This window comes from Ceraceosorus guamensis (assembly GCF_003144195.1).
Source record: "Ceraceosorus guamensis strain MCA 4658 unplaced genomic scaffold IE81scaffold_36, whole genome shotgun sequence".
In the NCBI taxonomy this organism is placed as follows: Eukaryota; Fungi; Basidiomycota; class Exobasidiomycetes; order Ceraceosorales; family Ceraceosoraceae; genus Ceraceosorus; species Ceraceosorus guamensis.
In genome coordinates this window covers 40450-58847 of record NW_020290031.1, presented here as the reverse complement: position 1 = coordinate 58847, position 18398 = coordinate 40450, and the positions used below count along the sequence as shown (strand labels likewise).

Here is an 18398-nt window from a genome sequence, read left to right as displayed (position 1 = left end):
AGCAGCAGCAGCAGCGGCGCGGGTTTTCGTGGCGTCGGTTCAAAGCTCTTCTGCTGATCTTTGCGACGAACCAATCGAATCTCGGCCGGATTGCGACACTTTTGCTCAAGAGCCAAAAGAGACGCCGGCGTTGGTTTTCGCTTTTCGCGATTCGCGTTCTTGATTCAGTTTCAATTTCAGCTTCAGCGGTGCAGCATGTGACAGGTGTAGGCAGCGGGGCATGTAACCAGGTGCGTGGGGCTAGTCTATATACACTGATAGTAGTAGTCGTAGAGCTACTCGACTCGATCACGACGATTGAGGAGCTTGATACAAGTGTGCAGGCATCAGCCTCGTGAGGCGCAGAAGTCTCGAGTGCTGCATGTGGCTTTTTCGGAGTTTAGAGTCAAGAGTCAGAGTCGAAGTGCTACTTCTTGACTGTAGCAGTCGTGAGTCACGAATAACGCGCGCTGGCACAGGAGGTGAATTGAAACGGGAGCTGCGGGGCTCAATTAAGGCCACTTTCTGCATGTAGGTAGTGGCGCGCGCTCATCAACCGGCTCGCAGTCACGAGTATTAGTGAACGGCAGCTCATGGCCTCGTTGCCTGCAGTTGAGCAGCAGAACATCGGTTCGTAAGTTTGACATTCAAGAGTCAGACGATGAATCGCGAGATACATACAAGCACCTAGACGTCTGCTGAAGCTGGCGAGTCGAGTTGAAGCGGGCTTTTGTTGCGCTCCTGTGCGACTCCGCGTATTCCGATGAGCTCTTCAGAGCAAGCAACAGAAAGCACCACGTGACCTGCTTGTGCCAACTTTTGTCTCCCCGCGCGGCGGGGCGCGATCCATCGACGGGTGTCGCATATGCTGTCCTGCATGATCACGATATGCTGCTATAGCTGTAGGTACCGGTACCGGTATTCGTGAGTCTGCCCCCAAAACCCTCGCGGGCGGTGGCGGCGGCGGTCGAGCAAGCGTCGCAGCTGAAGATGCATGGGCTTGATCGATGATGCTGCATACATGCAAGGCGCTTGCTTACACGCTGCGTTCAGCTGATTTGTACCATACGGTTACGGATGATGAATGGCTCTTGTACGCTGCTGGCTCTAATGTGGACGCCCTCCCGATGAGGCTGCACGCCGAAACTTTGGTCACGAGTCGCGAGTGTGAGAGGTGTGGACAAACAAGCATGCATGCCAAGGACTTTTGACTGAGAACTCCACTCGGGGGCGGTGGCCGTCGCATGCGCGACCAGATTACCACCAACATCGTCGTCCTCACGCTCGCCAAACATCATCCATACCTCGTCCCTTTTTGGACATCGCGTTCCTGCAAGAGTATTCGAGCCAGCAACTCACCATTCACGACTTGCCCTCGCAACTCGGAATACCGTCGCGCAGTCTTTTAGCCCCTTCACGTCCTGCTCAGCTCATTCGTAGCAGGTTCGTTTCACAATGCGATTGGCAGAGCTTTACACGAGATGGGCGCAGATCAGTGTGCTTCTGTGCTCTCTGCTCATCCAACTGGTCAGCTGCGTTCCATCGCCAGCTCCAGTCGGTTTCGGCGACATCAACGCCAAATTGCCCGCCTTGACACCTTCAGACTTCAGCACTTCAACATCCAAAGGAATGTGGTTGGTGGAATTCTACTCGCCTAGCTGCCCTCACTGTAGGCACTTTGCGCCCGTGTGGCAGGATGTTGTGGAGGTTCAGGAACATCTGGCTCTCACTGCCGACTTTCATATGAGCAGAGTCAACTGCTTGACATTCGGTGGTGAGTGATCTCATTGAACACAGGCCGAGGAGGCGAACGAAAGATGTGCGTGCCGGTGATGTTGCAAATGGCGTGCAACCCTGCCGCACGCACTGCCGCAACGAGGGGCCTCGCTAGCAGGCTGCGCAGGGCTCGTGCTCGCCATCAGTGCGGCACGTATGCTATCTTTCGCGATCGCTTGCTTCGCAGATTGGCGGCATGTAGGCTGTATCTCGACACGCCGGTCGTAGCTCACATCGAGCCTATTCAACGCCACGTACAGATTTGTGCAATGAGCAGAAGATTGAGGGATATCCCACACTCAAGCTGTATGCCGATTCCAAATACATTGAGGATTACACAGGTGCGTTTCAGAGCGGACCCCGTCCTTCGTCTTGCCTCGCGCCTATTCCACTTAGCCCTGCTTTCGATCCGCCCATCCTCTTTTCTCAGGCAAGCGCAAGTATGATGATCTCACATCGTACGTCACTGCAAGAGCTAGGGATTATCAGAAAGCCAAACACGAGGCTCAGATGCAAGGTCAGGGTCAGAATGCCGGACACTAGAATTTTTGGAGGGAATGGTTTAGCGAATCCTTCGCTGCTTCATCAATGTATGATCATCATGGGCCATGCAGCAGCCAGCGCTCAAGCACATCTTATTATCTGTGGGCTTAGCCAGCGCAGCCATGGGACCAGATCCAAGCGACGTTCAGAGGTCACAGGCATGCTGATTGGTCCGTTTAGCCATTCATAGCCTCGAATCCCTCGCCGCAGCCTCTCCATTGAAGTGCTGAGCTTCTCCATGTGTGAGCCTTCCCATTGCCTGTCGGAAACCTTTCAATACTCCGTCCTCATCTGCCATAGACAGGAAGGAATGAGATCTGAGTACCATGCGGGGATCACCACGTGGCACAGTGACGCGGGGGCGCATTCTCACCTCTCCCTCCGCTAAGCCCTTGCTGGTTCAGAGGCTCTAAGCGCATCCAATCTATCATGCGCTCATATGCTCGGCCATCAGAGTGACCAAGTGGCGAGCCCAAGTACCAATCGTCCATGTCCGCCTGAGGTGAGCGTGGAGACAAAGCGTCGGGAATAATCAGCAAAGCGTCTATCCGAACAGCCAGCGTCTCCTCTGACAAAATCCTCACAGCTTCTGCGAGACCGATGGCTTGCTTTCTCAGCCTGAGCGCGAGGTGCGCAGCGGTTTGTCTGGCCCAAGAAACTTGTTCAGCTTCCAGCAATCCACTCTCCACAAAGTCTCCCACGTCCCTGAGCACGCAAGCTTCCAGCACGTAGAAAGAGCGCAAGTCTTCCAAAGCGCGCAGCAGCTCGGCGGCAGGTTTGATGCCGACGATGCTTTCTGCCGAGGCGGAGCGAAGTAGCGAAAGCCGGGCGTTGAAGGCATAGAGGATCAGGTAGCTACCTGCTGCCCTTGAAGCCCGCGAAGATAGGGCCGACTCTAGGTACGCCAAGGTTGCTGCATCCTTTGCTTCTCTTCTCAGCGCCGACAGATCTCGCACAAGTTTAGCAGCTCTACTTCCGAGCAGATACAATTGTCTCTCTTCATCCAGCCACTCGTGCGGCTTCGTCACATCGAATCGTGGCTTGTCGAAAAGAAAATCCAACTCGCGTCGAACTGGTCTCTTGTCACTGTCCAGCGTCTTGACAAGGAAATTCGCAGCTGGGCCACAGAGGAGCATGTGATTATCTCCTTCGTACGTCAAGCCAGCAGTGGGCTGATTGCGTTCCAGATCTGTGAGACCGGAAGCGGCCGAATATCCGTGTCCGCCCATGGACCTTCTAGCCGTCTCGACCACATCAAGACCTTGAAACGTCGCGCAAGCTTTCAATATGGACGTGAAACCGTGTACTGTGCCGAGCAATGACGCGTCTCCCTTTTGAAGAGCGCTTTGAAGGTCATTGTAGATGGAGCGCATGTGCTGACCTACGAAATTGAGTGCCCATGAGGTGGACAAGCAGGTAAAGAGGCGTTGTTGGACGCTTGAGTAATCCAGAATTTGAGGTTCTGCTCCGCCTTTTGAAGATCCCTGTCGTCGCACCAAGGAGTACCGCGTTGCAACGAGACTGCGATCGCCACCGACGGGTGAGCATCGTCAGCATGACACAGCTTTGACGTGCTACTTCTGACCGTTCAGAAGAGCATGGCCACGACGTGTTCGGCTCACGTAGCTCTTGCAGCGTGGTGTGCAGCTATCTCAATCAAGCCGACTCGTACGAGCGTCTGCACGAGTTTGTGAGCGAGGTTGATTGTTAGCAAAGTCAATAGGCTCGTCCGCAAGTCGATGCTCACCATTGCGCCCCTGGTCAGAGCTTTGGCGGCCTGATTTCTCGTCTCGTATTTGCCGTCTTTATCCACGTGCTGGAACTTGCCCATCAGGTTCTGCCTGGGTATACTGACGTGGTCGAAGGTGATGTAGCCATTGTCCATCGCCGGCGCTCCGACTTTGGGACCCATGTCCATCGCAAAGACGCCAGGCAAGAGTTTGTGCGTTTCCGGATCGCGCATAGGCACTAGGAAAGGATGCATGCCAAAGGACTTGTTGTTGATCGACATTTGTGCCATGACTATTGCATGCGTTGTAGTCATGCCACTGCCTCCTAAAGAGCGCACACGGGCGCATAGGGAAGGAGAAGCGTTCGTCAGCTCGGGCAGCATCGGGGCTCTGCGCAAGCCTTTGCTCACCGATCCAACATTTCCCAGCTGATGGCTCTGGAGTGTCGATGATCCAAGTATCGCTGCCCGTATCCAACGTGGCGGTAGTGCGCAGACCAGAGACTGCCACAGAGAACAAAATTCAGCCGGTGTGAACAAGTACTTCAGTTCCGCTGCGAGTCATCGCGACACTTGAGACCTTGCCTCCTCTGTGCTTCTGTAGCGCGACTTACGATTGGAACCGTGAGCGAGCTCGGTCTGAGCATAGCACACCAACCATCTGCCACTGCTCACTTTTGGACCCCACTCTTGCAATTGTTCTGGACTGGACTGAGACTCTATGGTGGGCTGCCCCATGGACTCGTGCACTTGCAGCGGAATGTACTCGTCCAGAAGCAAACGCAGACGATCCCTGTCCTCCTTTTGCAGTCTGTGCAGGGAGGGAAGCGAGTCCGCGTCAGGATGACCTTCCGCAAGGTCCAAGGTTTCAGACCTAGAGTCATCTTCAGCGCCCCCCTCCTCCCAAAAAGGCTTACTCAGGCTTCAAACTCGACTCTACCACGCACCCATGTTTGTTTCTCAACTCGTAGTACGCCTGCGCGACCTTTTGTCCTCTCAAGAACCTCTCTGTGCGACCTAAAAAAGGTCGGCTATCCTTGTCAAACACTTTGTCCGGATGATCTCTGAGCAAGGATAGGAGCCATCGATTTCTATCCCTAGCTTCTCTAGATCCTGCAAAGACGCAAGAAGCATCGTCGGTAGAAAATGTGATCTGCGATCGCTCATTCTGCAGATCTCCAGCTTGACGAGACTCTGGCGTGGAGGCGGGGGCATTGCTGTTTGCCGTCATCTTGAAACGAGACTCGTGAGCCAATGTATATCGAACATGGGACGGCAAGCCGAGCAAGGATGATTGGTTGTGGCCCAATGGATAAAGCAAGAGGACAGCGATGATGATGTTGACTCTACAGCCATCACACTGATCGTCAGTCACAATAAGCGAGTGCCACGCTTTCTCTCTCTCTCTCTCTCTCTCTCTCTCTAACCATCTCGATACCTCTCCATCGCGTTGGTTTCATTTCCCCGCAAACGCGGGCTTTCGGCTCCGGCAACCCGGCAGACGGCACGCCCGGTGATAAGCGTCACGTGCAGCCAGGTGAGAGGTAAGCCAAGATGAGAAGCGCAGCGGAGGTGCTGCTTAATTGAGGCGGCGCGGCCCGCTGTAATAGAGGTCAGCGCGCAATACGAAGAATCTCTTTCGCCACCATTCGTCTTTTTTGATTGCACCCGAATGCGGACCTCCGATGAATCGGTCTTCGATCCAGCGCGGTCATCGATAAAGCAGCTTGGTCCAGTGATCAACAAGAACGTGAATCGCATTGGTAGTCGATGACTCGTGACTGATAGATCGCTTCGCCGCGCTTGCATGTCCCCCCAGCGCGCGGAGATAAGGGGTGAGACCAAATGTCTGAAGGCTGAATCGAGCAAAGGGTTCGATCGAGATCCTGAAAGAGTCTCGGGCATCCTCCAAAAAGATGTGATCGAACTGCTTGCAGATTCTCATGCGTGCGAGATAGACACGACCCTCACGCCGAAAAGGCACTTAAGACTGGCCAATCATCCACGACAGACATCATGACATGACTGAGCGACTCACGACTCACGATTCACAACCGGAGCTGCTAAAGTGTCACTTCAAGACCTAATTGTCACCGCACGCCGCGGCCGGCACACGCGCAAGGCCAAATATATGTACCGCTTCCCATGCAACGACCTCGTCCACACTTTACTACGTGCTTATGCTGCTTGGGTCATTTGGTCTAGATTCAGATTCACGATTGGGTGAAAGCCAATCACGTGAAATTGACACTTGCCGCGGTGTGTTGACCGCGGGCCACATTCACCAGCAGGCTGTTTTGTTATATATTCACGATTGCTCCCTCCCTCCCAGCAGCCAGCCTCAGGCTCGATCGAGCGTCGATCACAGCAGCTATAAGTAGGCGGCTCATCGGCACCGCAATCGGCGTTCCAAATTTGGCGCCAACCCGCGTGCGTCCATGCAATAATGAGCAGCAGCAGCAGATTAATTGCTGCATCCACGCGATTGCTGAACAGCTAGGCTTGACCGACATCTTAATTGACTCACACTTGAATTGGTAATTGAGTGCAAAGTTCGTAATTGTCGAGATTGGCAAATGAACGGACTTGAATGAGAGATCATACCAGAAAGTCGGTGTCATTCTTGATTCCAGATTTGACGCTGCTCCGGACGTGTTGCTGGCTCCTCATCAGCAGCACAACAAGAGGTGCGATCTCGCGTTTTCCCCTTCCACTCTTCACCACTCAGGAATCACAATGGCAGTGCGCATCTTTTGCGGCTCGCCTTCTGCTCCCTTGCGGCTGTACGAGCGCGTGGACGAAAGGCCAAATACTCAAGACAGCGAGCTGTGAATCGGGGCACGCCTGATCGGTCTGGACCGAATGCACTTGATGAGATCCATGCAGCTTGTGGTTCAGCCTGAACATGTAGGCAGCGCTGACACCCGTCCGCCACGCTTCCGATGTGATCGTACACAGTCACGATCAGTCACGAGCTCGGGTGTGGTAGTCTTGAGATATTTCCAGCGAGCGTGATGGATGCGGTCGCGGCGTTCAGGAAAGTCGATTGCATGACGCCACTGCGCGTGGCAGGGCAGGGCAGCATTGGCCAGCTGCTGCACAACAACAATTAAGCGAGGTATACGCGGGCACCCGATATCGCGACCTTTAGCGCACTTACGTACTTTGTGACTCAAAAACTGGGCACCGCACCGCACCGCACCGCACCGCACTGCTGACGCAGGCGCCGTGCCGAGGTTGTGGTTTGAGATTCCAAGTGACGAGATCGCCGTCTCACGCTATGCTGCTATGCTTTACTGTATGGCTGGTCGGCAGGCAGGCAGGCAGGCAATCGTCGTGAATTCACAATTGGCCAGGCTCATCGGATTGACCTCCACGCAGTCACGCACGTAACCCGCGACTTGCTTTCGGTCGCACTCACGTCCATCTTCATTCAATCAGACTCCCTTTGGCGCAGACTGTCATACCAAGATTGTCACGATCATCCACAAAGCGATTTACAAGCCCGCCAACACGTACCCTGCGCACTCATACAAGAGGGTCGGCCGCGAGAGATGCCGCCTTCATCCACTTCTGGCTCTACGCAGCCGACACATTTCGATACGGGAGGGATAGCCAATCAGGCATCTTCGCGAAATGGTTCCTCAGCGACCACCAGCTCACATCTTTCCAAAGCCACTTCTCCTACGTCGTTTCAATTCGGCACTGCTTCTTCCGGCGGTTCTTCACCCGCAATCCACGGTTCCAGCAACCCTGCCAGCGGCAGCGGCAGCAACACGCTCTCCTCTCTCAACGTAGGCACCTTTTCACCCATCGGCAGAGAGTCCGCAGAGTCCACTGGTATCGATTTAAATCCGACCGGCGGTTCTGGTAGTGCTATCTCTAGACCTGCTAGCGCTGCTAGCGTCAGAGTGAGAGTGGACAAACCTTCGGTGGAAGCGGCTGAAAATGCCAGCTTGTTCACACATCCGCCCACGGGCTATGAGAGTAAGTACGAGCTGTGGCGCACACGAGCAAGTCTCGCGCCGCTTCCTCACCTCCAGGGAGCGGCGTGAGAATGCAACTTCCCGCTTTGCTCAGACACAGGTGCTTATCACTCGCATCTCAACCACCCACGCCCCCTCGCAGGACCTACACTTCAAATGGGGGATCAAGGAAATATCTTCGCCAGGCGAGGCGGTGCCTGGCCGGCAGCATACGCGCAGCCGACGTTGTACTCGAGGACGCGGATCCTCATCAGCCAGACGATTGCCAATACTCTCTCGTCCGTTTTCCTCATCCTCGTAGTTATATGGGCGCTGAGCGTTCGTGTCCTAGCTGCCATACCCCGATACCTCACGGGTCAGAACAAGTACGAACCTAGAGGATGGGACGATCCCCATAGATGGAAACAGGAAGCTTTGGTCAAGGACGTCAGGTACTATGCGAAGTCTGCTGGATTCGAAATCGTCAATGAGACTGTAGAGACTGCTGACGGATACTACCTGAGGGTGCATCGCGTAGTGGATCCTACCAGGGCGCACGAGAGGCATAGTGATGGCAGAGGTGAGTCGGTGGTCTGCTTCTGAGCTGCCGTAGCACGCACTTTCAATTCTAACCACGAATCAATGATGCTCTGCTCCTTCTGCGGCGCCGCCAGGCGGCTTTCCAGTCTTGATCATGCACGGCCTCTTCCAATCCAGCGGCTCCTTCGTGACCTCCGAAGAGCGCAGCTTGGCGTTCTGGCTTGCTAGGCAAGGAGGTTATCAAGTGTTTCTGGGCAACAATCGCGGCGTCTTCGACATGGGCCACAAGAGCTTCTCCAGGAGTGACCCGCGATTCTGGGGTGAGTCAATGCGACTAACCTAATGGCGCACCTTCAAGAGCACGGAACGTATGCTAATGGTGTGTTTCACTCGTCGCGTACCAAAGACTATAACATTCGTGAGCTTGCGATCTACGACCTGCCAGCACTTGTGGATTTTGTATGCAAAGAGACAGGCTACGAAAAGGTGAGTGCTCACACGCGTCCTTCCAAGTGTCCGGAACGAAATTGACCAATCCACCCTGGCCCCTCTCCACACCTCTAGATTGGCTTCATCGGCCACTCTCAGGGCAATGGCACAGCTTTCATCAGCTTGAGCAGGGGCATGGTACCTGAGCTCGGCGAGAGGCTCACCTACTTTGGAGCACTCGCACCTGCAGTCTACGCAGGACCATTGACCAGCTGCTTTCCATTCACGACGCTCAGAAATTTGGAGTGGAAGACGTGGAAGCGATTCTTTGGAGTGCTTGATTTCATTCCCCTCATGAAGCAGTCGTACGACTGGACGCCAGCGTATCCCTATGCTCTGCTCGGATATCAAATGTTCGCCTTCCTGTTTGCTTGGACGGATGCCAATTGGTTGGAGAGGCGCAAGCCAAAGATGTTCAGGTTCACACCACAGCCAGTCTCTTCTGCCTCGATCTACTGGTGGGCAGGCAAAGGCGGGTTCGCGTCAAGAGGCTGCACTCTGGATCCTACGTCTGGAAAGTGGTACGACAAGCGATTCCCTCCTCTTGCCATATACTCGGGAGGAATGGACTTTTTGGTCTTGACAGACCCTCTGCTGGAACGCCTAGAGACGGTGGAGAAGGATGTCAAGCTTATCAGAGCAAAGAGGCAGGAAGAAGCTGAACATTGCGACCACTTTTGGGCTTGCGATGCGGTAGAGTGGTGTTTCTGGGACATTCTGGAGGATCTCGAATCTACAAGACCGATGTATCCAGAGGAGAAGGAGGCGGGCAGGAAGCTCCCCGCCAAGCCGGACGAGGCTGTGGACCCGAACGAGCGGGCCATTTCGAAGGGCCAAAATCCTCAAGAAGCTAGACTGGTCGATACAGACTAAGTATGCGTTGCAGTCGACGCATGCACCGGGCGTGCTCGCACCAGCTGCCACTCTGGAGTCGCTCTAAGCACCCAAAGCACGATTCCTGTCTTTCACGGTTCGATTTCGTGCTGCATTCTCTCTCCTTTCGGACTGCACTTGTTCGCAAAGTTTTCCCCTTTTCTTTCTATTCCTTGCCACCTTTTCTTCATCTTTTACTTTGACTCGGGAAGCGGGAAGATGCACCACCTGCCCTGTAATGCCACGCATGACGACCTTCTCTCCAACTGTGTCTTGCCGTCTATGAAGCTTTCTTGCGCTAATATCTTGCACCTGCGACGGCACTTTGCGGTCCTCTCATAGACGCACACAGCCGCTCAATGGCAACGCACTGGGAGCAAGTGCGCTGGTCTAAGCCGACATCCTCCAGGCGCGAGATGCCCAGTTCAGCATCACCAAGCTGCAGCCAGCGCTGTGATCCTCCCGAACCCCGTCGCAGCCTGATCTTTTTGGATGTTTAGGTGTCATAGGCGTGCAGGAGGGTGTACATGCGCGCCGCAGAGACGTAAGCGCTGCGATCTCCGGTGCGCAGCACAGTCGCTGCACATGGAGGCAACGCAAGGGATGCGGAAAGCGGATTGTGAGATGAGATCAGCTTTTGTTTGTATTTGGGAAGTTGGTCAAGGTGCAAGATGAAGACTTTTGCAGCCTCGCCAATGTGCACGGCGAAGCGTGCGCTCGGCAGCACAAGAGATGAGAGGAGACCAGACGCACACCGAACTTACCCGCATCCACATTGAGAGGAGAATCGGCTTCTGGTGCGTCTAGCAGAGCTATGACGGCCGTGCAGGCCGACGTGAGCGTCCAAGCTGGCGTCCATTGAGAAGAGAGCACATCCAAACAGATCTCTCCTGTCTGTGATAAGTGAGCACGTGCCAGAAAGGGACGCAGAGAGGGAGAGAGAGGGCTTGTCAGTCAAAAAGTTTTTCTTTCTGTCGGAAACCTCTCCCTTTTCGTGCTGCGGGAGTTCGAGCTCTGAGCCTCGGCTTGTGCAAGATGCAAATGCTTCGATATCATGCTGCTGAGATGGCAATGTACGTACCTTCCAGTGAACATTGGGATGCCAAATTTTGGTCTTGAAGGACATGCTGGGTGGTCGAGTGGGATAAGCGGGTGGGATGACGATAGAGAGCCTAAAGAGGCCTCCTAGTAAGAGCAAGCAACGCGCAGCGAGGGAAATCGAAATGCCGAAACACTCAGTCAGCAGCCTCTTTCTCTCTCTCTGTCCTTCTCCCTTTCTCCACACACTCCGAGCCTGCTGTGCTCATATCCGATGCTCGTCACTTACCTTCGTAACATCCACCCTCGGGTCCCAAAATGGTAGCGGTCCATTCGAACAGATCTTCCTCTTCCGAATCCCAAGGTCTCAATTCCAACAGACAAGAATTCTTCCCGATTCCCTCTTCTCTTTGCCATTCCGATCCGCTCGCTTCGAGTTTGGCTTGTTCGGAACGAATGATAGAGTACTCTTTGAGAAGACGCTTGATGGTCGATGAACTTGAGACGGAGGTGGTCATGGTGGGATAAAGAATGGCATGCTGTGTTTGGGGAAATGCCAAGATCAAAGCGAGGTCGAATCGGTGCGAACTGATGGGATCAGCGATGGATGAAGAGAGAGAGAGAGAGAGACAGACACGAGGGTCGATGTTAGTGGCTGCATGTATGGTAGGTACGCGTGTGCAAGATTTGTGTTGCCTCTCGCGCTGGTGCGGCACTCACGTTTCCGACCAGCCGAGTCTGCTGCATGGATAAAGACGCGCACGTATGCGTGCACATGCGTGCCGGGCCGGGAAGACACTAAAGCAAATAGCCGGCTTTGACTTCGCAGCTGGCAAGGTGGAGGGGAGGAGGGAGCATGACGACTGGTGAATGAATGATGCCACCGACTCCAGGGACATTCACATTTATCGCGATTCGCAAAGCGCTGGAAAGTCCGAGCAGCTTCTCATCACCACAGCGAGGTGAGCGATAGATCTCCGAAATTCGTGCATTCTCTACAGCAAGCGATGAACTTTGTGAAAGAAGAGAAGGAGCATCGCGAGACCAAGAGCTCACGACACGTGGGTAGTAGGCAATGCATCTGGATCAAGCCTAGTATCGGCAAGAAACTTTCAAAAGGAGCCGGGAGATGGGAGGGGGCGGCATGAATGCACATATGCGGCACACAGTCACAGAATGGGAGTGTGCGACACGAGGGCAGCTGCAGAGCAGAGGGTGCCACTCCGCCCTTCCTTCAGATGCACCAAATTTCGTGGCTGTGGCCGCCTCAAGATGAGCGACGCTCGCTTCAGAGTCCAGCTCTTCTGTCTTTCTCTTCAGCCTCCCTCTTCTCAATGTCCAGCTGCTTGATGCCCTGGCTAAGATCATCTCCCAAGCCTTCGCCTGTCTTCTCCTTCGCCAAGTGTGCGCCCGCCGTAGGTGCCTCTCGCCCGGCGACAGACTGGTCGGCCACATCTTTGGCGATGTGCTGCGCGCTCTCCTTTGCTGCAGAGAGATCAGTGGTCGCTTCGCCTGTCGTCTCGGCGGCTTTGTCCGTCGATGCGGCCTTTCCATCCTCGGCAAATACTTCATCGCCACCCAGAATCTTTCGCCGCGTCTCCGCGTTCCGTCGTAGGAGCTCATCCTGGTCGAGACGAGTTGGTCGTCCGCGTGAGGCCCGACATTCGGCGCAAGCACACTATTCGATGCTTCTCCCTCTCCACTCACCTCCCATCCGAGCCTCTTGCAAATTTGCCTCACCACCTCGTCGATCTTCTTTTCCCCGCTCCAAACATCCCTGACTCTTTCCGGCTCTTCAACATAATCGCCGTCAAAGTCCAATCCGCCCCACTGATCATCGCCCACCTTTTCGAGGTTGATGAGAATTCTCGGAATGTGTCGCGGCACGCGGGTAATGAGCGAGGCGAACGGATGCACCTGTGAGGTGCGAGCAGGAGCGCAAAGGTTCAGTATGAGCTCGTAAAAATGCACAGTCGAACGCGACTAGGCCACCTCCTCACTTTAAGTGAGGTACCGAGAATCAAAAGACAATCGGCTTTCTGCAAGTCCTGGAGCCGATCGATGAAGCGTTCAGGTAAAGCTTCACCAAAGACTTGGTGGAGCAGCAGCGGATGATGCAAATACAATATCAGCGCTGACTACCTCGCCTTGCAAAGCTCGCTTTGCCTCTCCCCCTACTCACAGACAATGTCTGGCTTGCAAACGCCTCCGCAAGCCTCGCACCTCGCCACCTTTCCTTCCAAGCAATGCTGCCTCATCCACTCCTCCTCCACGCTCTTTTCGCACTCGATACATTTGGCGCTAGCAAAGCTGCCATGAGCCTCCACGATCTTGTCGTCATCTAGACCTGCCAACCTTTCGAGCGTGTCGATGTTCTGGGTGAAGATGCGAAGGAGCACGTCTGCATCGGCCAGCAGCTTGTAAAAAGTGTGAGACAAGGTTGGTGCGTATTTCCCAGGGTACAGTTCTCGCGAGAGGGTGAAAAAGGCTGCAATTGGAATAAGCGCGATGGTGGGATGTGGCCAGTGAGCGCTTCTTCGTGCGTGTAAATTCAAGAATCAAGTCTACCCAGCGAGGCCCTTTCACCCGCAGCAGAACCCAGCACACAGCTCACCTTCAGGTCTGCTTCTGAGCAGATCGAGCCCAAAAATCTCTTCGGGGTAAGCCAAATCGTACTTTTTCAAATTGTCATACAATCCGGTTCCTGGCGATCTGAAATCTGGTATGCCAGCAGAAGTGGAGGTGCCAGCTCCGGAGAGGATGAGGATGTTTTTGAATGGAGGTTTGCTCGCAGACCACGTTTGACCCGCGCTCTGAGTCGCTTTGGAGCTCTGAGATGAGGAAGCAGATGCGTGGGATGTTTCGGGAAATGTGGAGGAAGCGCTGCTGCTGCTGCTGCTGCTGAAGAGGTCTAAGAACGTGTCGAAAGTGGGCAATGCACCTTGCGCGACCAGGTGTGAGAAGGGCCCCAGCTTCGACTGATCGCTCGAGCCGTTGCGGGACATGACGCGCGCCAACAGTGCTGGCAGCTTCACTTTGACGAAAGAGAGGGGATAGACGCGGCTCAGGTCAAATGATTGGCGCTTATGCTGCCCAGAAGTCAGCCGAGATGTATTGACAGGGTAGGATCAAAAAGAATGGCGAATGTCGTGTGAACGTCGGGAGTGCCCGGTAAAGGGGAGTGGGCTTGTGCCGCTGATGTGGTTGTCCGTGCCGGGTGGAGGTCCACTCAAAACTTTACTACACGGTTAACTGCATGCATACGGTAGGTACTTTACCTATACCCCAAATCAAGAATCGTGAATATCCTCAAATTGAATGACAGCCACTTGAATGCAAAATCACGTGCTTTGAATGTGCACACTTCGAAGCTGCTTTTTGACTGCGAGTCACCAGATTGATTCAAAATTGTGATTCCGAGCTGCACAGGACTGGCATGCCATGCGCCTGCACACTCCATCCTCTTACTCCACCACACGCTGCACAAGATGTCATCAGCCGCTCCCGCAAGTCTGATCAGCACCTCTTTACCTTTGCCCCTGCTCGCAAAAGGCAAAGTGCGAGATTTGTACGATGCTGGACCCGTCCTGTCTTCCGAAGTCGATGCTGGAAGGTTGGGCGAAGAGTACAGAGATGCCATACTCTTCGTAGCAACGGATCGCATCAGCGCATTCGATGTGATCCTGGAAAATGTGAGTGTTGGGTGAGAGCGAAAGGCAGCGGTGTGTCCTGACCATTCTGCTTGGCCCAAATCTGCGCAATCGCAACACCGGCCGACAGGGCATCCCATCCAAAGGCCCGCTACTGCACGCCCTCTCCACTTTTTGGTTCGACCTGCTCACACCTTCCATCCTTCCATCTCACGTTCTATCGAATTCCTTTCATTCCTTTCCCGCCGCACTCCAATCCGCGCTCTCCTCCGTATCCTCTCAAGTAGCAAATCGCAGCATGCTGGTCAGACGAGCCAGAGTGTTGCCCATCGAGGCGATTGTGAGGGGATACATTACGGGCAGCGCGTGGAAGGAGTACAAGAAGAGCGGGACGGTGCACGGGATCAAGGTGCAGGAAGGACTGGTGGAGAGCCAGGAGTTTCCCCAAGCCATCTTCACACCCAGCACCAAAGCTGAGCAGGGATCGCACGATGAAAATATTCATCCCGACAAAGGTGAGTATCGGTCGTGACGGGGCAGGTTGCCAATCTCCCTGACGGGTTCCACGCTCGCTCTTTCCGGGTCACACGTACATTCCTCTAACATTCGCTCGCAACTTTGTCTCTTGCCCGCGCATCAGTCGCGGATCTGATAGGTGCACACCTAGCCAAGGAGGTCGAAAGCGCAGCGTTGTCGCTTTTCAAACAAGCCTCAGCACACGCCAAATCACGCGGCATCATTTTGGCCGACACAAAATTTGAATTCGGTCTGATCTCTAGCACCTCTCCTTCGACTGGTCAGGCGACCCAACAGCTGATCTTGGTGGATGAGGTCTTGACTCCAGACTCTTCGCGGTTCTGGTCGGCGAAGGAATATCAAGTGGGCAAACCTCAGCAGAGCTTTGATAAACAATTTGTCAGGGATTGGTTGATCGAAGAGGGATTGGATGGCAAAGAAAAGGGAAAGGATGGGCAGAGTGTAAGATTGCCTGATAGGGTAGCGTTGGATACCAGGGACAAATACCAGGAGGCGTACGAGAGGATCACGGGCAGAACGTGGCAAGGTTTGCATTGAGCGGGAAACTCCTTTCGAATGAATGCTGCAGTCTGGTCGCTCCACCACTGGGCTGAGTGTGATGGCGATCGTGTGTGCGCACGCGCAGCCGTCGGACAGCAGCAAGCCAAGTGAAGATTTCGCACAGGACAGACACAGACAATGCGCTGCTTCAAAGCCTCAAAAGGTGTTTGAACAATTCATTTCAGCAGAGCGCTTCTACCTCTTGCTCTTCTTGTGCCCTGCGCTTTCCGACGCATCTTTTCTCTTCTCCGAAGTCACGCCTTGTCCCTTTTCCAACTTGCGAGAAGCTTCATCAGCGGCTTTCAGCACTCTCAGATTATCCATCAATACGCTCTGCTCTCCGGATCTGACCACCAGTGCATTCCTCCTCCTAGCAGAGAGAGGCGCTCGCGTTTCCACCTGATGTCGAGCTTGAACCTGATCGTGATCTATGGCCATATCTCCATCTGTACCAAGTCTCTTGTGCGTCGAAAGCGAAGCATAGAGCGTCGCGCGATTATCCTGCAGCGTAGTAGGGTACACCTCGAGGCGCAGCTCGATCGCCCTCGCGATGATCTCTGCGACGCCCCTGCTCTGCCCATCGACAAATTCTCTAGCTTCGATCCTCGAGCTAGGTAGCTTATCCTTCTTCTTCAGCTTCTCTAGCGTCTCTGGTGACATGATCAACACTCTAGCCTGAGCCAAGAGCTCGTCAGAAATGGAAGCTGCTGCTGATCGCAGCTCCCTCTCGGTGGGCGAGAGGGGAGTAGGCTCAAAGGGCGCTTCTTGCGAAAGAGGGAACAAATACGCCAACGCGTGCACCTCGTCAAAACCGATGGAGATGGTCCAGCCCAGGCGCGAGAGCAAATCTGCGCGTCTTGTTTCGTGTACGGCAGTCGTCGACGTGAGTCCTTCAAGCGACAGCAAGGCATCAACCAACGTCGTCGCAGGTAGCTCAGCTGCACAACACGATGCGCAGAGACATACTAAGGGCTGTTAGCATGTCTTGCGCGCGATATTACCGTGAGCATCCAAACCAACCAGGCCGAGCACCACTTACCGACGTCCGCGCCATTGGGTTCATCGACATATCCATACCTTCGGATCAGATCGCAGTTAGGAGGATCGCCCTGTCCGAGGTAGCAAGTGCAAAGGTCTTCTCATTTGTCACGCGCAAAAAACGCTCCTCGACAGCCTGAGGGAGACTTACATAGGTGTTCAGCAGCTGTTCTCCTGCTTCAACCACCTGAGTGGTCCTCATCTCAAGAACATCTTGATGATAAAACGTCCGCGCCTGCAGAGTGGATCGTGTGAGCAGTACACCAAGGGTCAATTCCGTCGATGTTGCTCTCACATTGTCTGATTCAAAGCGCCTGGCGAAGGGTCAAGGGGCCGGAAGAGGGACGTAGCAAGGAGGAGACTCAACCAGTCGTGCGAACCATCACGTCATCAACGCGAAGCTTCCACTTACGCATTGAGCATGTCTGCCATGGGCACCATGCATACGTCATTTATATTCTCTTCGCCTTCTCCTTCCCCATCTTCCTCGTCCTGCAATGATGAGAAGCGGGCTTGAGCGTTGATAGGCGAAAAACATCGACAAACTCAGAGATTATTTTCCCTCCATCTTAGTTGTGCTCACCTCATCCTCATCATCCTCCACTTCCATCCCATCTTCTGCCTCGCCGACCTCTTCGAGCCCACCTTGACCCGGCAAGTTGACATGGAAAGATCTCGATAGCACCGCAGAGCCCATCCGATGGAACAACTCTTCACTGTAGTACGTCGAAATCAGCGACTCCACTTGTCTAGCGTTTGCGCTTGCTTTGGATCCGACAAAGAGATCGGGATGCGCGTGAATGTAGGGCAGAAGTTGCGTTCTGTACGCCAGCTGAGCTTCCGCCAAGCCGATCTTCTCTAGAGATGAGAAAGAAACCGAGGAAGATCACAATAATCAGCCCAGCGCAACACAGCACAAATGCAGTAGAGCGCGACGATCCTCGGTGTCGAGCTTGTGAGTATATGCGCAAGGGCCTAGGCCAGACTCACCCCGAACAGTCGTGCCCTCGAGGTCTTGCAGCTCTTGCCGATCCCAGAACATGGGCGTATCAAAGTTTCGTGGCAAAATGTCAAAGTAAGGTCCCCAAGAAGGCCCGACGCTACCGCCCGCATTATCCTGCTCATCGTCCATGCTCCCTCTAGGCGCAAGTGAGTCATTCAAAGCTGCACCTCCCTCTGCAGTGGATCTGAAATGCTCCCATAGCATGACGAGCAGCAGTTGTGTCCAGCCGCCGGAAAGCGATTGCCAGGTGAAGAGATGAGGATTGGTCTGCGCTTCCTCGCAGAGAGCTTGCGAGAGTTGCAAAATGTCCTTTGCCTCGTTGCCAGGAACGGATCTCCAAGCTTGCGCTTTGCGAGCAGCCTCTTCCACCCCGTACGATGCTGATGAAGCTCCTGCCGCACCTTCTGCCTGCGCACCCACCAGACTGGCCGCCTTTTCGTCCGCTGCTATAGCTCGTGAAGGAAGAGTCGAAGTTCGGGTACCCAGCAACATGTACCTGGGAATACTGAACAGCAATGCATCCCTTTCCAACCTCTTGTTGCTCTTCATGCCCCTGCCCATGCCCTGCAGCGTAAAGTCGTGCAGGGAAACATCGGGAGACAAATATCCGCCTGTGGACTCGAACCAATTCAGGAAGGACTGCTCCACCGGGGTAGGCTCGTGTTGTGTGTTGCTCGCCATCCTGCCGGTGGGGAACG

General features: G+C 54.3%; 7 protein-coding genes across 7 annotated transcripts; 3 read left to right on the top strand and 4 right to left on the bottom strand.

The window, feature by feature from the left end:
• Positions 1–1053: 1053 nt before the first annotated feature.
• Positions 1054–2563, top strand: IE81DRAFT_324048 (thioredoxin-like protein). The gene is made up of 3 exons (XM_025514130.1): positions 1054–1753; positions 2016–2096; positions 2186–2563. Exons 1-3 carry the CDS (start codon positions 1435–1437, stop codon positions 2296–2298), a joined length of 513 nt encoding a protein of 170 aa, XP_025369035.1. The 5' UTR covers positions 1054–1434; the 3' UTR covers positions 2299–2563.
• On the bottom strand, positions 2279–5403 carry IE81DRAFT_324045 (acyl-CoA oxidase). Its single transcript, XM_025514129.1, has 8 exons — positions 4975–5403; positions 4642–4838; positions 4439–4531; positions 4046–4353; positions 3921–3976; positions 2883–3819; positions 2672–2795; positions 2279–2589 (listed from the first exon to the last, which is right to left on the bottom strand). Exons 1-8 carry the CDS (start codon positions 5256–5258, stop codon positions 2483–2485), a joined length of 2106 nt encoding a protein of 701 aa, XP_025369034.1. The 5' UTR covers positions 5259–5403; the 3' UTR covers positions 2279–2482.
• A 2006-nt stretch (positions 5404–7409) lies between these two features.
• Positions 7410–10218, top strand: IE81DRAFT_367078 (alpha/beta-hydrolase). Its single transcript, XM_025517048.1, has 5 exons — positions 7410–8014; positions 8156–8572; positions 8667–8852; positions 8939–9018; positions 9097–10218. The coding sequence occupies exons 1-5, from the start codon at positions 7582–7584 to the stop codon at positions 9892–9894; spliced, it is 1914 nt and encodes a 637-aa protein (XP_025369033.1). The 5' UTR covers positions 7410–7581; the 3' UTR covers positions 9895–10218.
• IE81DRAFT_357946 (putative ubiquitin-conjugating enzyme E2) lies at positions 10090–11450 on the bottom strand (the record flags this gene model as incomplete). Its single annotated transcript, XM_025516699.1, has 4 exons — positions 10090–10473; positions 10659–10788; positions 10976–11079; positions 11222–11450. 4 exons carry the CDS (start codon positions 11448–11450, stop codon positions 10391–10393), a joined length of 546 nt encoding a protein of 181 aa, XP_025369032.1. The 3' UTR covers positions 10090–10390.
• A 440-nt stretch (positions 11451–11890) lies between these two features.
• Positions 11891–14168, bottom strand: IE81DRAFT_324039 (NAD-dependent deacetylase sirtuin-2). The gene is made up of 5 exons (XM_025514128.1): positions 13547–14168; positions 13115–13420; positions 12933–13024; positions 12640–12849; positions 11891–12556 (listed from the first exon to the last, which is right to left on the bottom strand). Exons 1-5 carry the CDS (start codon positions 13935–13937, stop codon positions 12221–12223), a joined length of 1335 nt encoding a protein of 444 aa, XP_025369031.1. The 5' UTR covers positions 13938–14168; the 3' UTR covers positions 11891–12220.
• Positions 14169–14358: 190 nt separating this feature from the next.
• On the top strand, positions 14359–15971 carry IE81DRAFT_302958 (putative ADE1-phosphoribosylamidoimidazole-succinocarboxamide synthase). Its single transcript, XM_025512264.1, has 3 exons — positions 14359–14624; positions 14713–15097; positions 15223–15971. The coding sequence occupies exons 1-3, from the start codon at positions 14421–14423 to the stop codon at positions 15654–15656; spliced, it is 1023 nt and encodes a 340-aa protein (XP_025369030.1). The 5' UTR covers positions 14359–14420; the 3' UTR covers positions 15657–15971.
• IE81DRAFT_314478 (SET domain-containing protein) lies at positions 15855–18381 on the bottom strand (the record flags this gene model as incomplete). Its single annotated transcript, XM_025512507.1, has 9 exons — positions 15855–16045; positions 16112–16597; positions 16699–16768; positions 16849–16932; positions 16993–17011; positions 17110–17189; positions 17281–17555; positions 17688–17976; positions 18121–18381. The coding sequence occupies 9 exons, from the start codon at positions 18379–18381 to the stop codon at positions 15855–15857; spliced, it is 1755 nt and encodes a 584-aa protein (XP_025369029.1).
• Between the last annotated feature and the right edge of the window lie 17 nt (positions 18382–18398).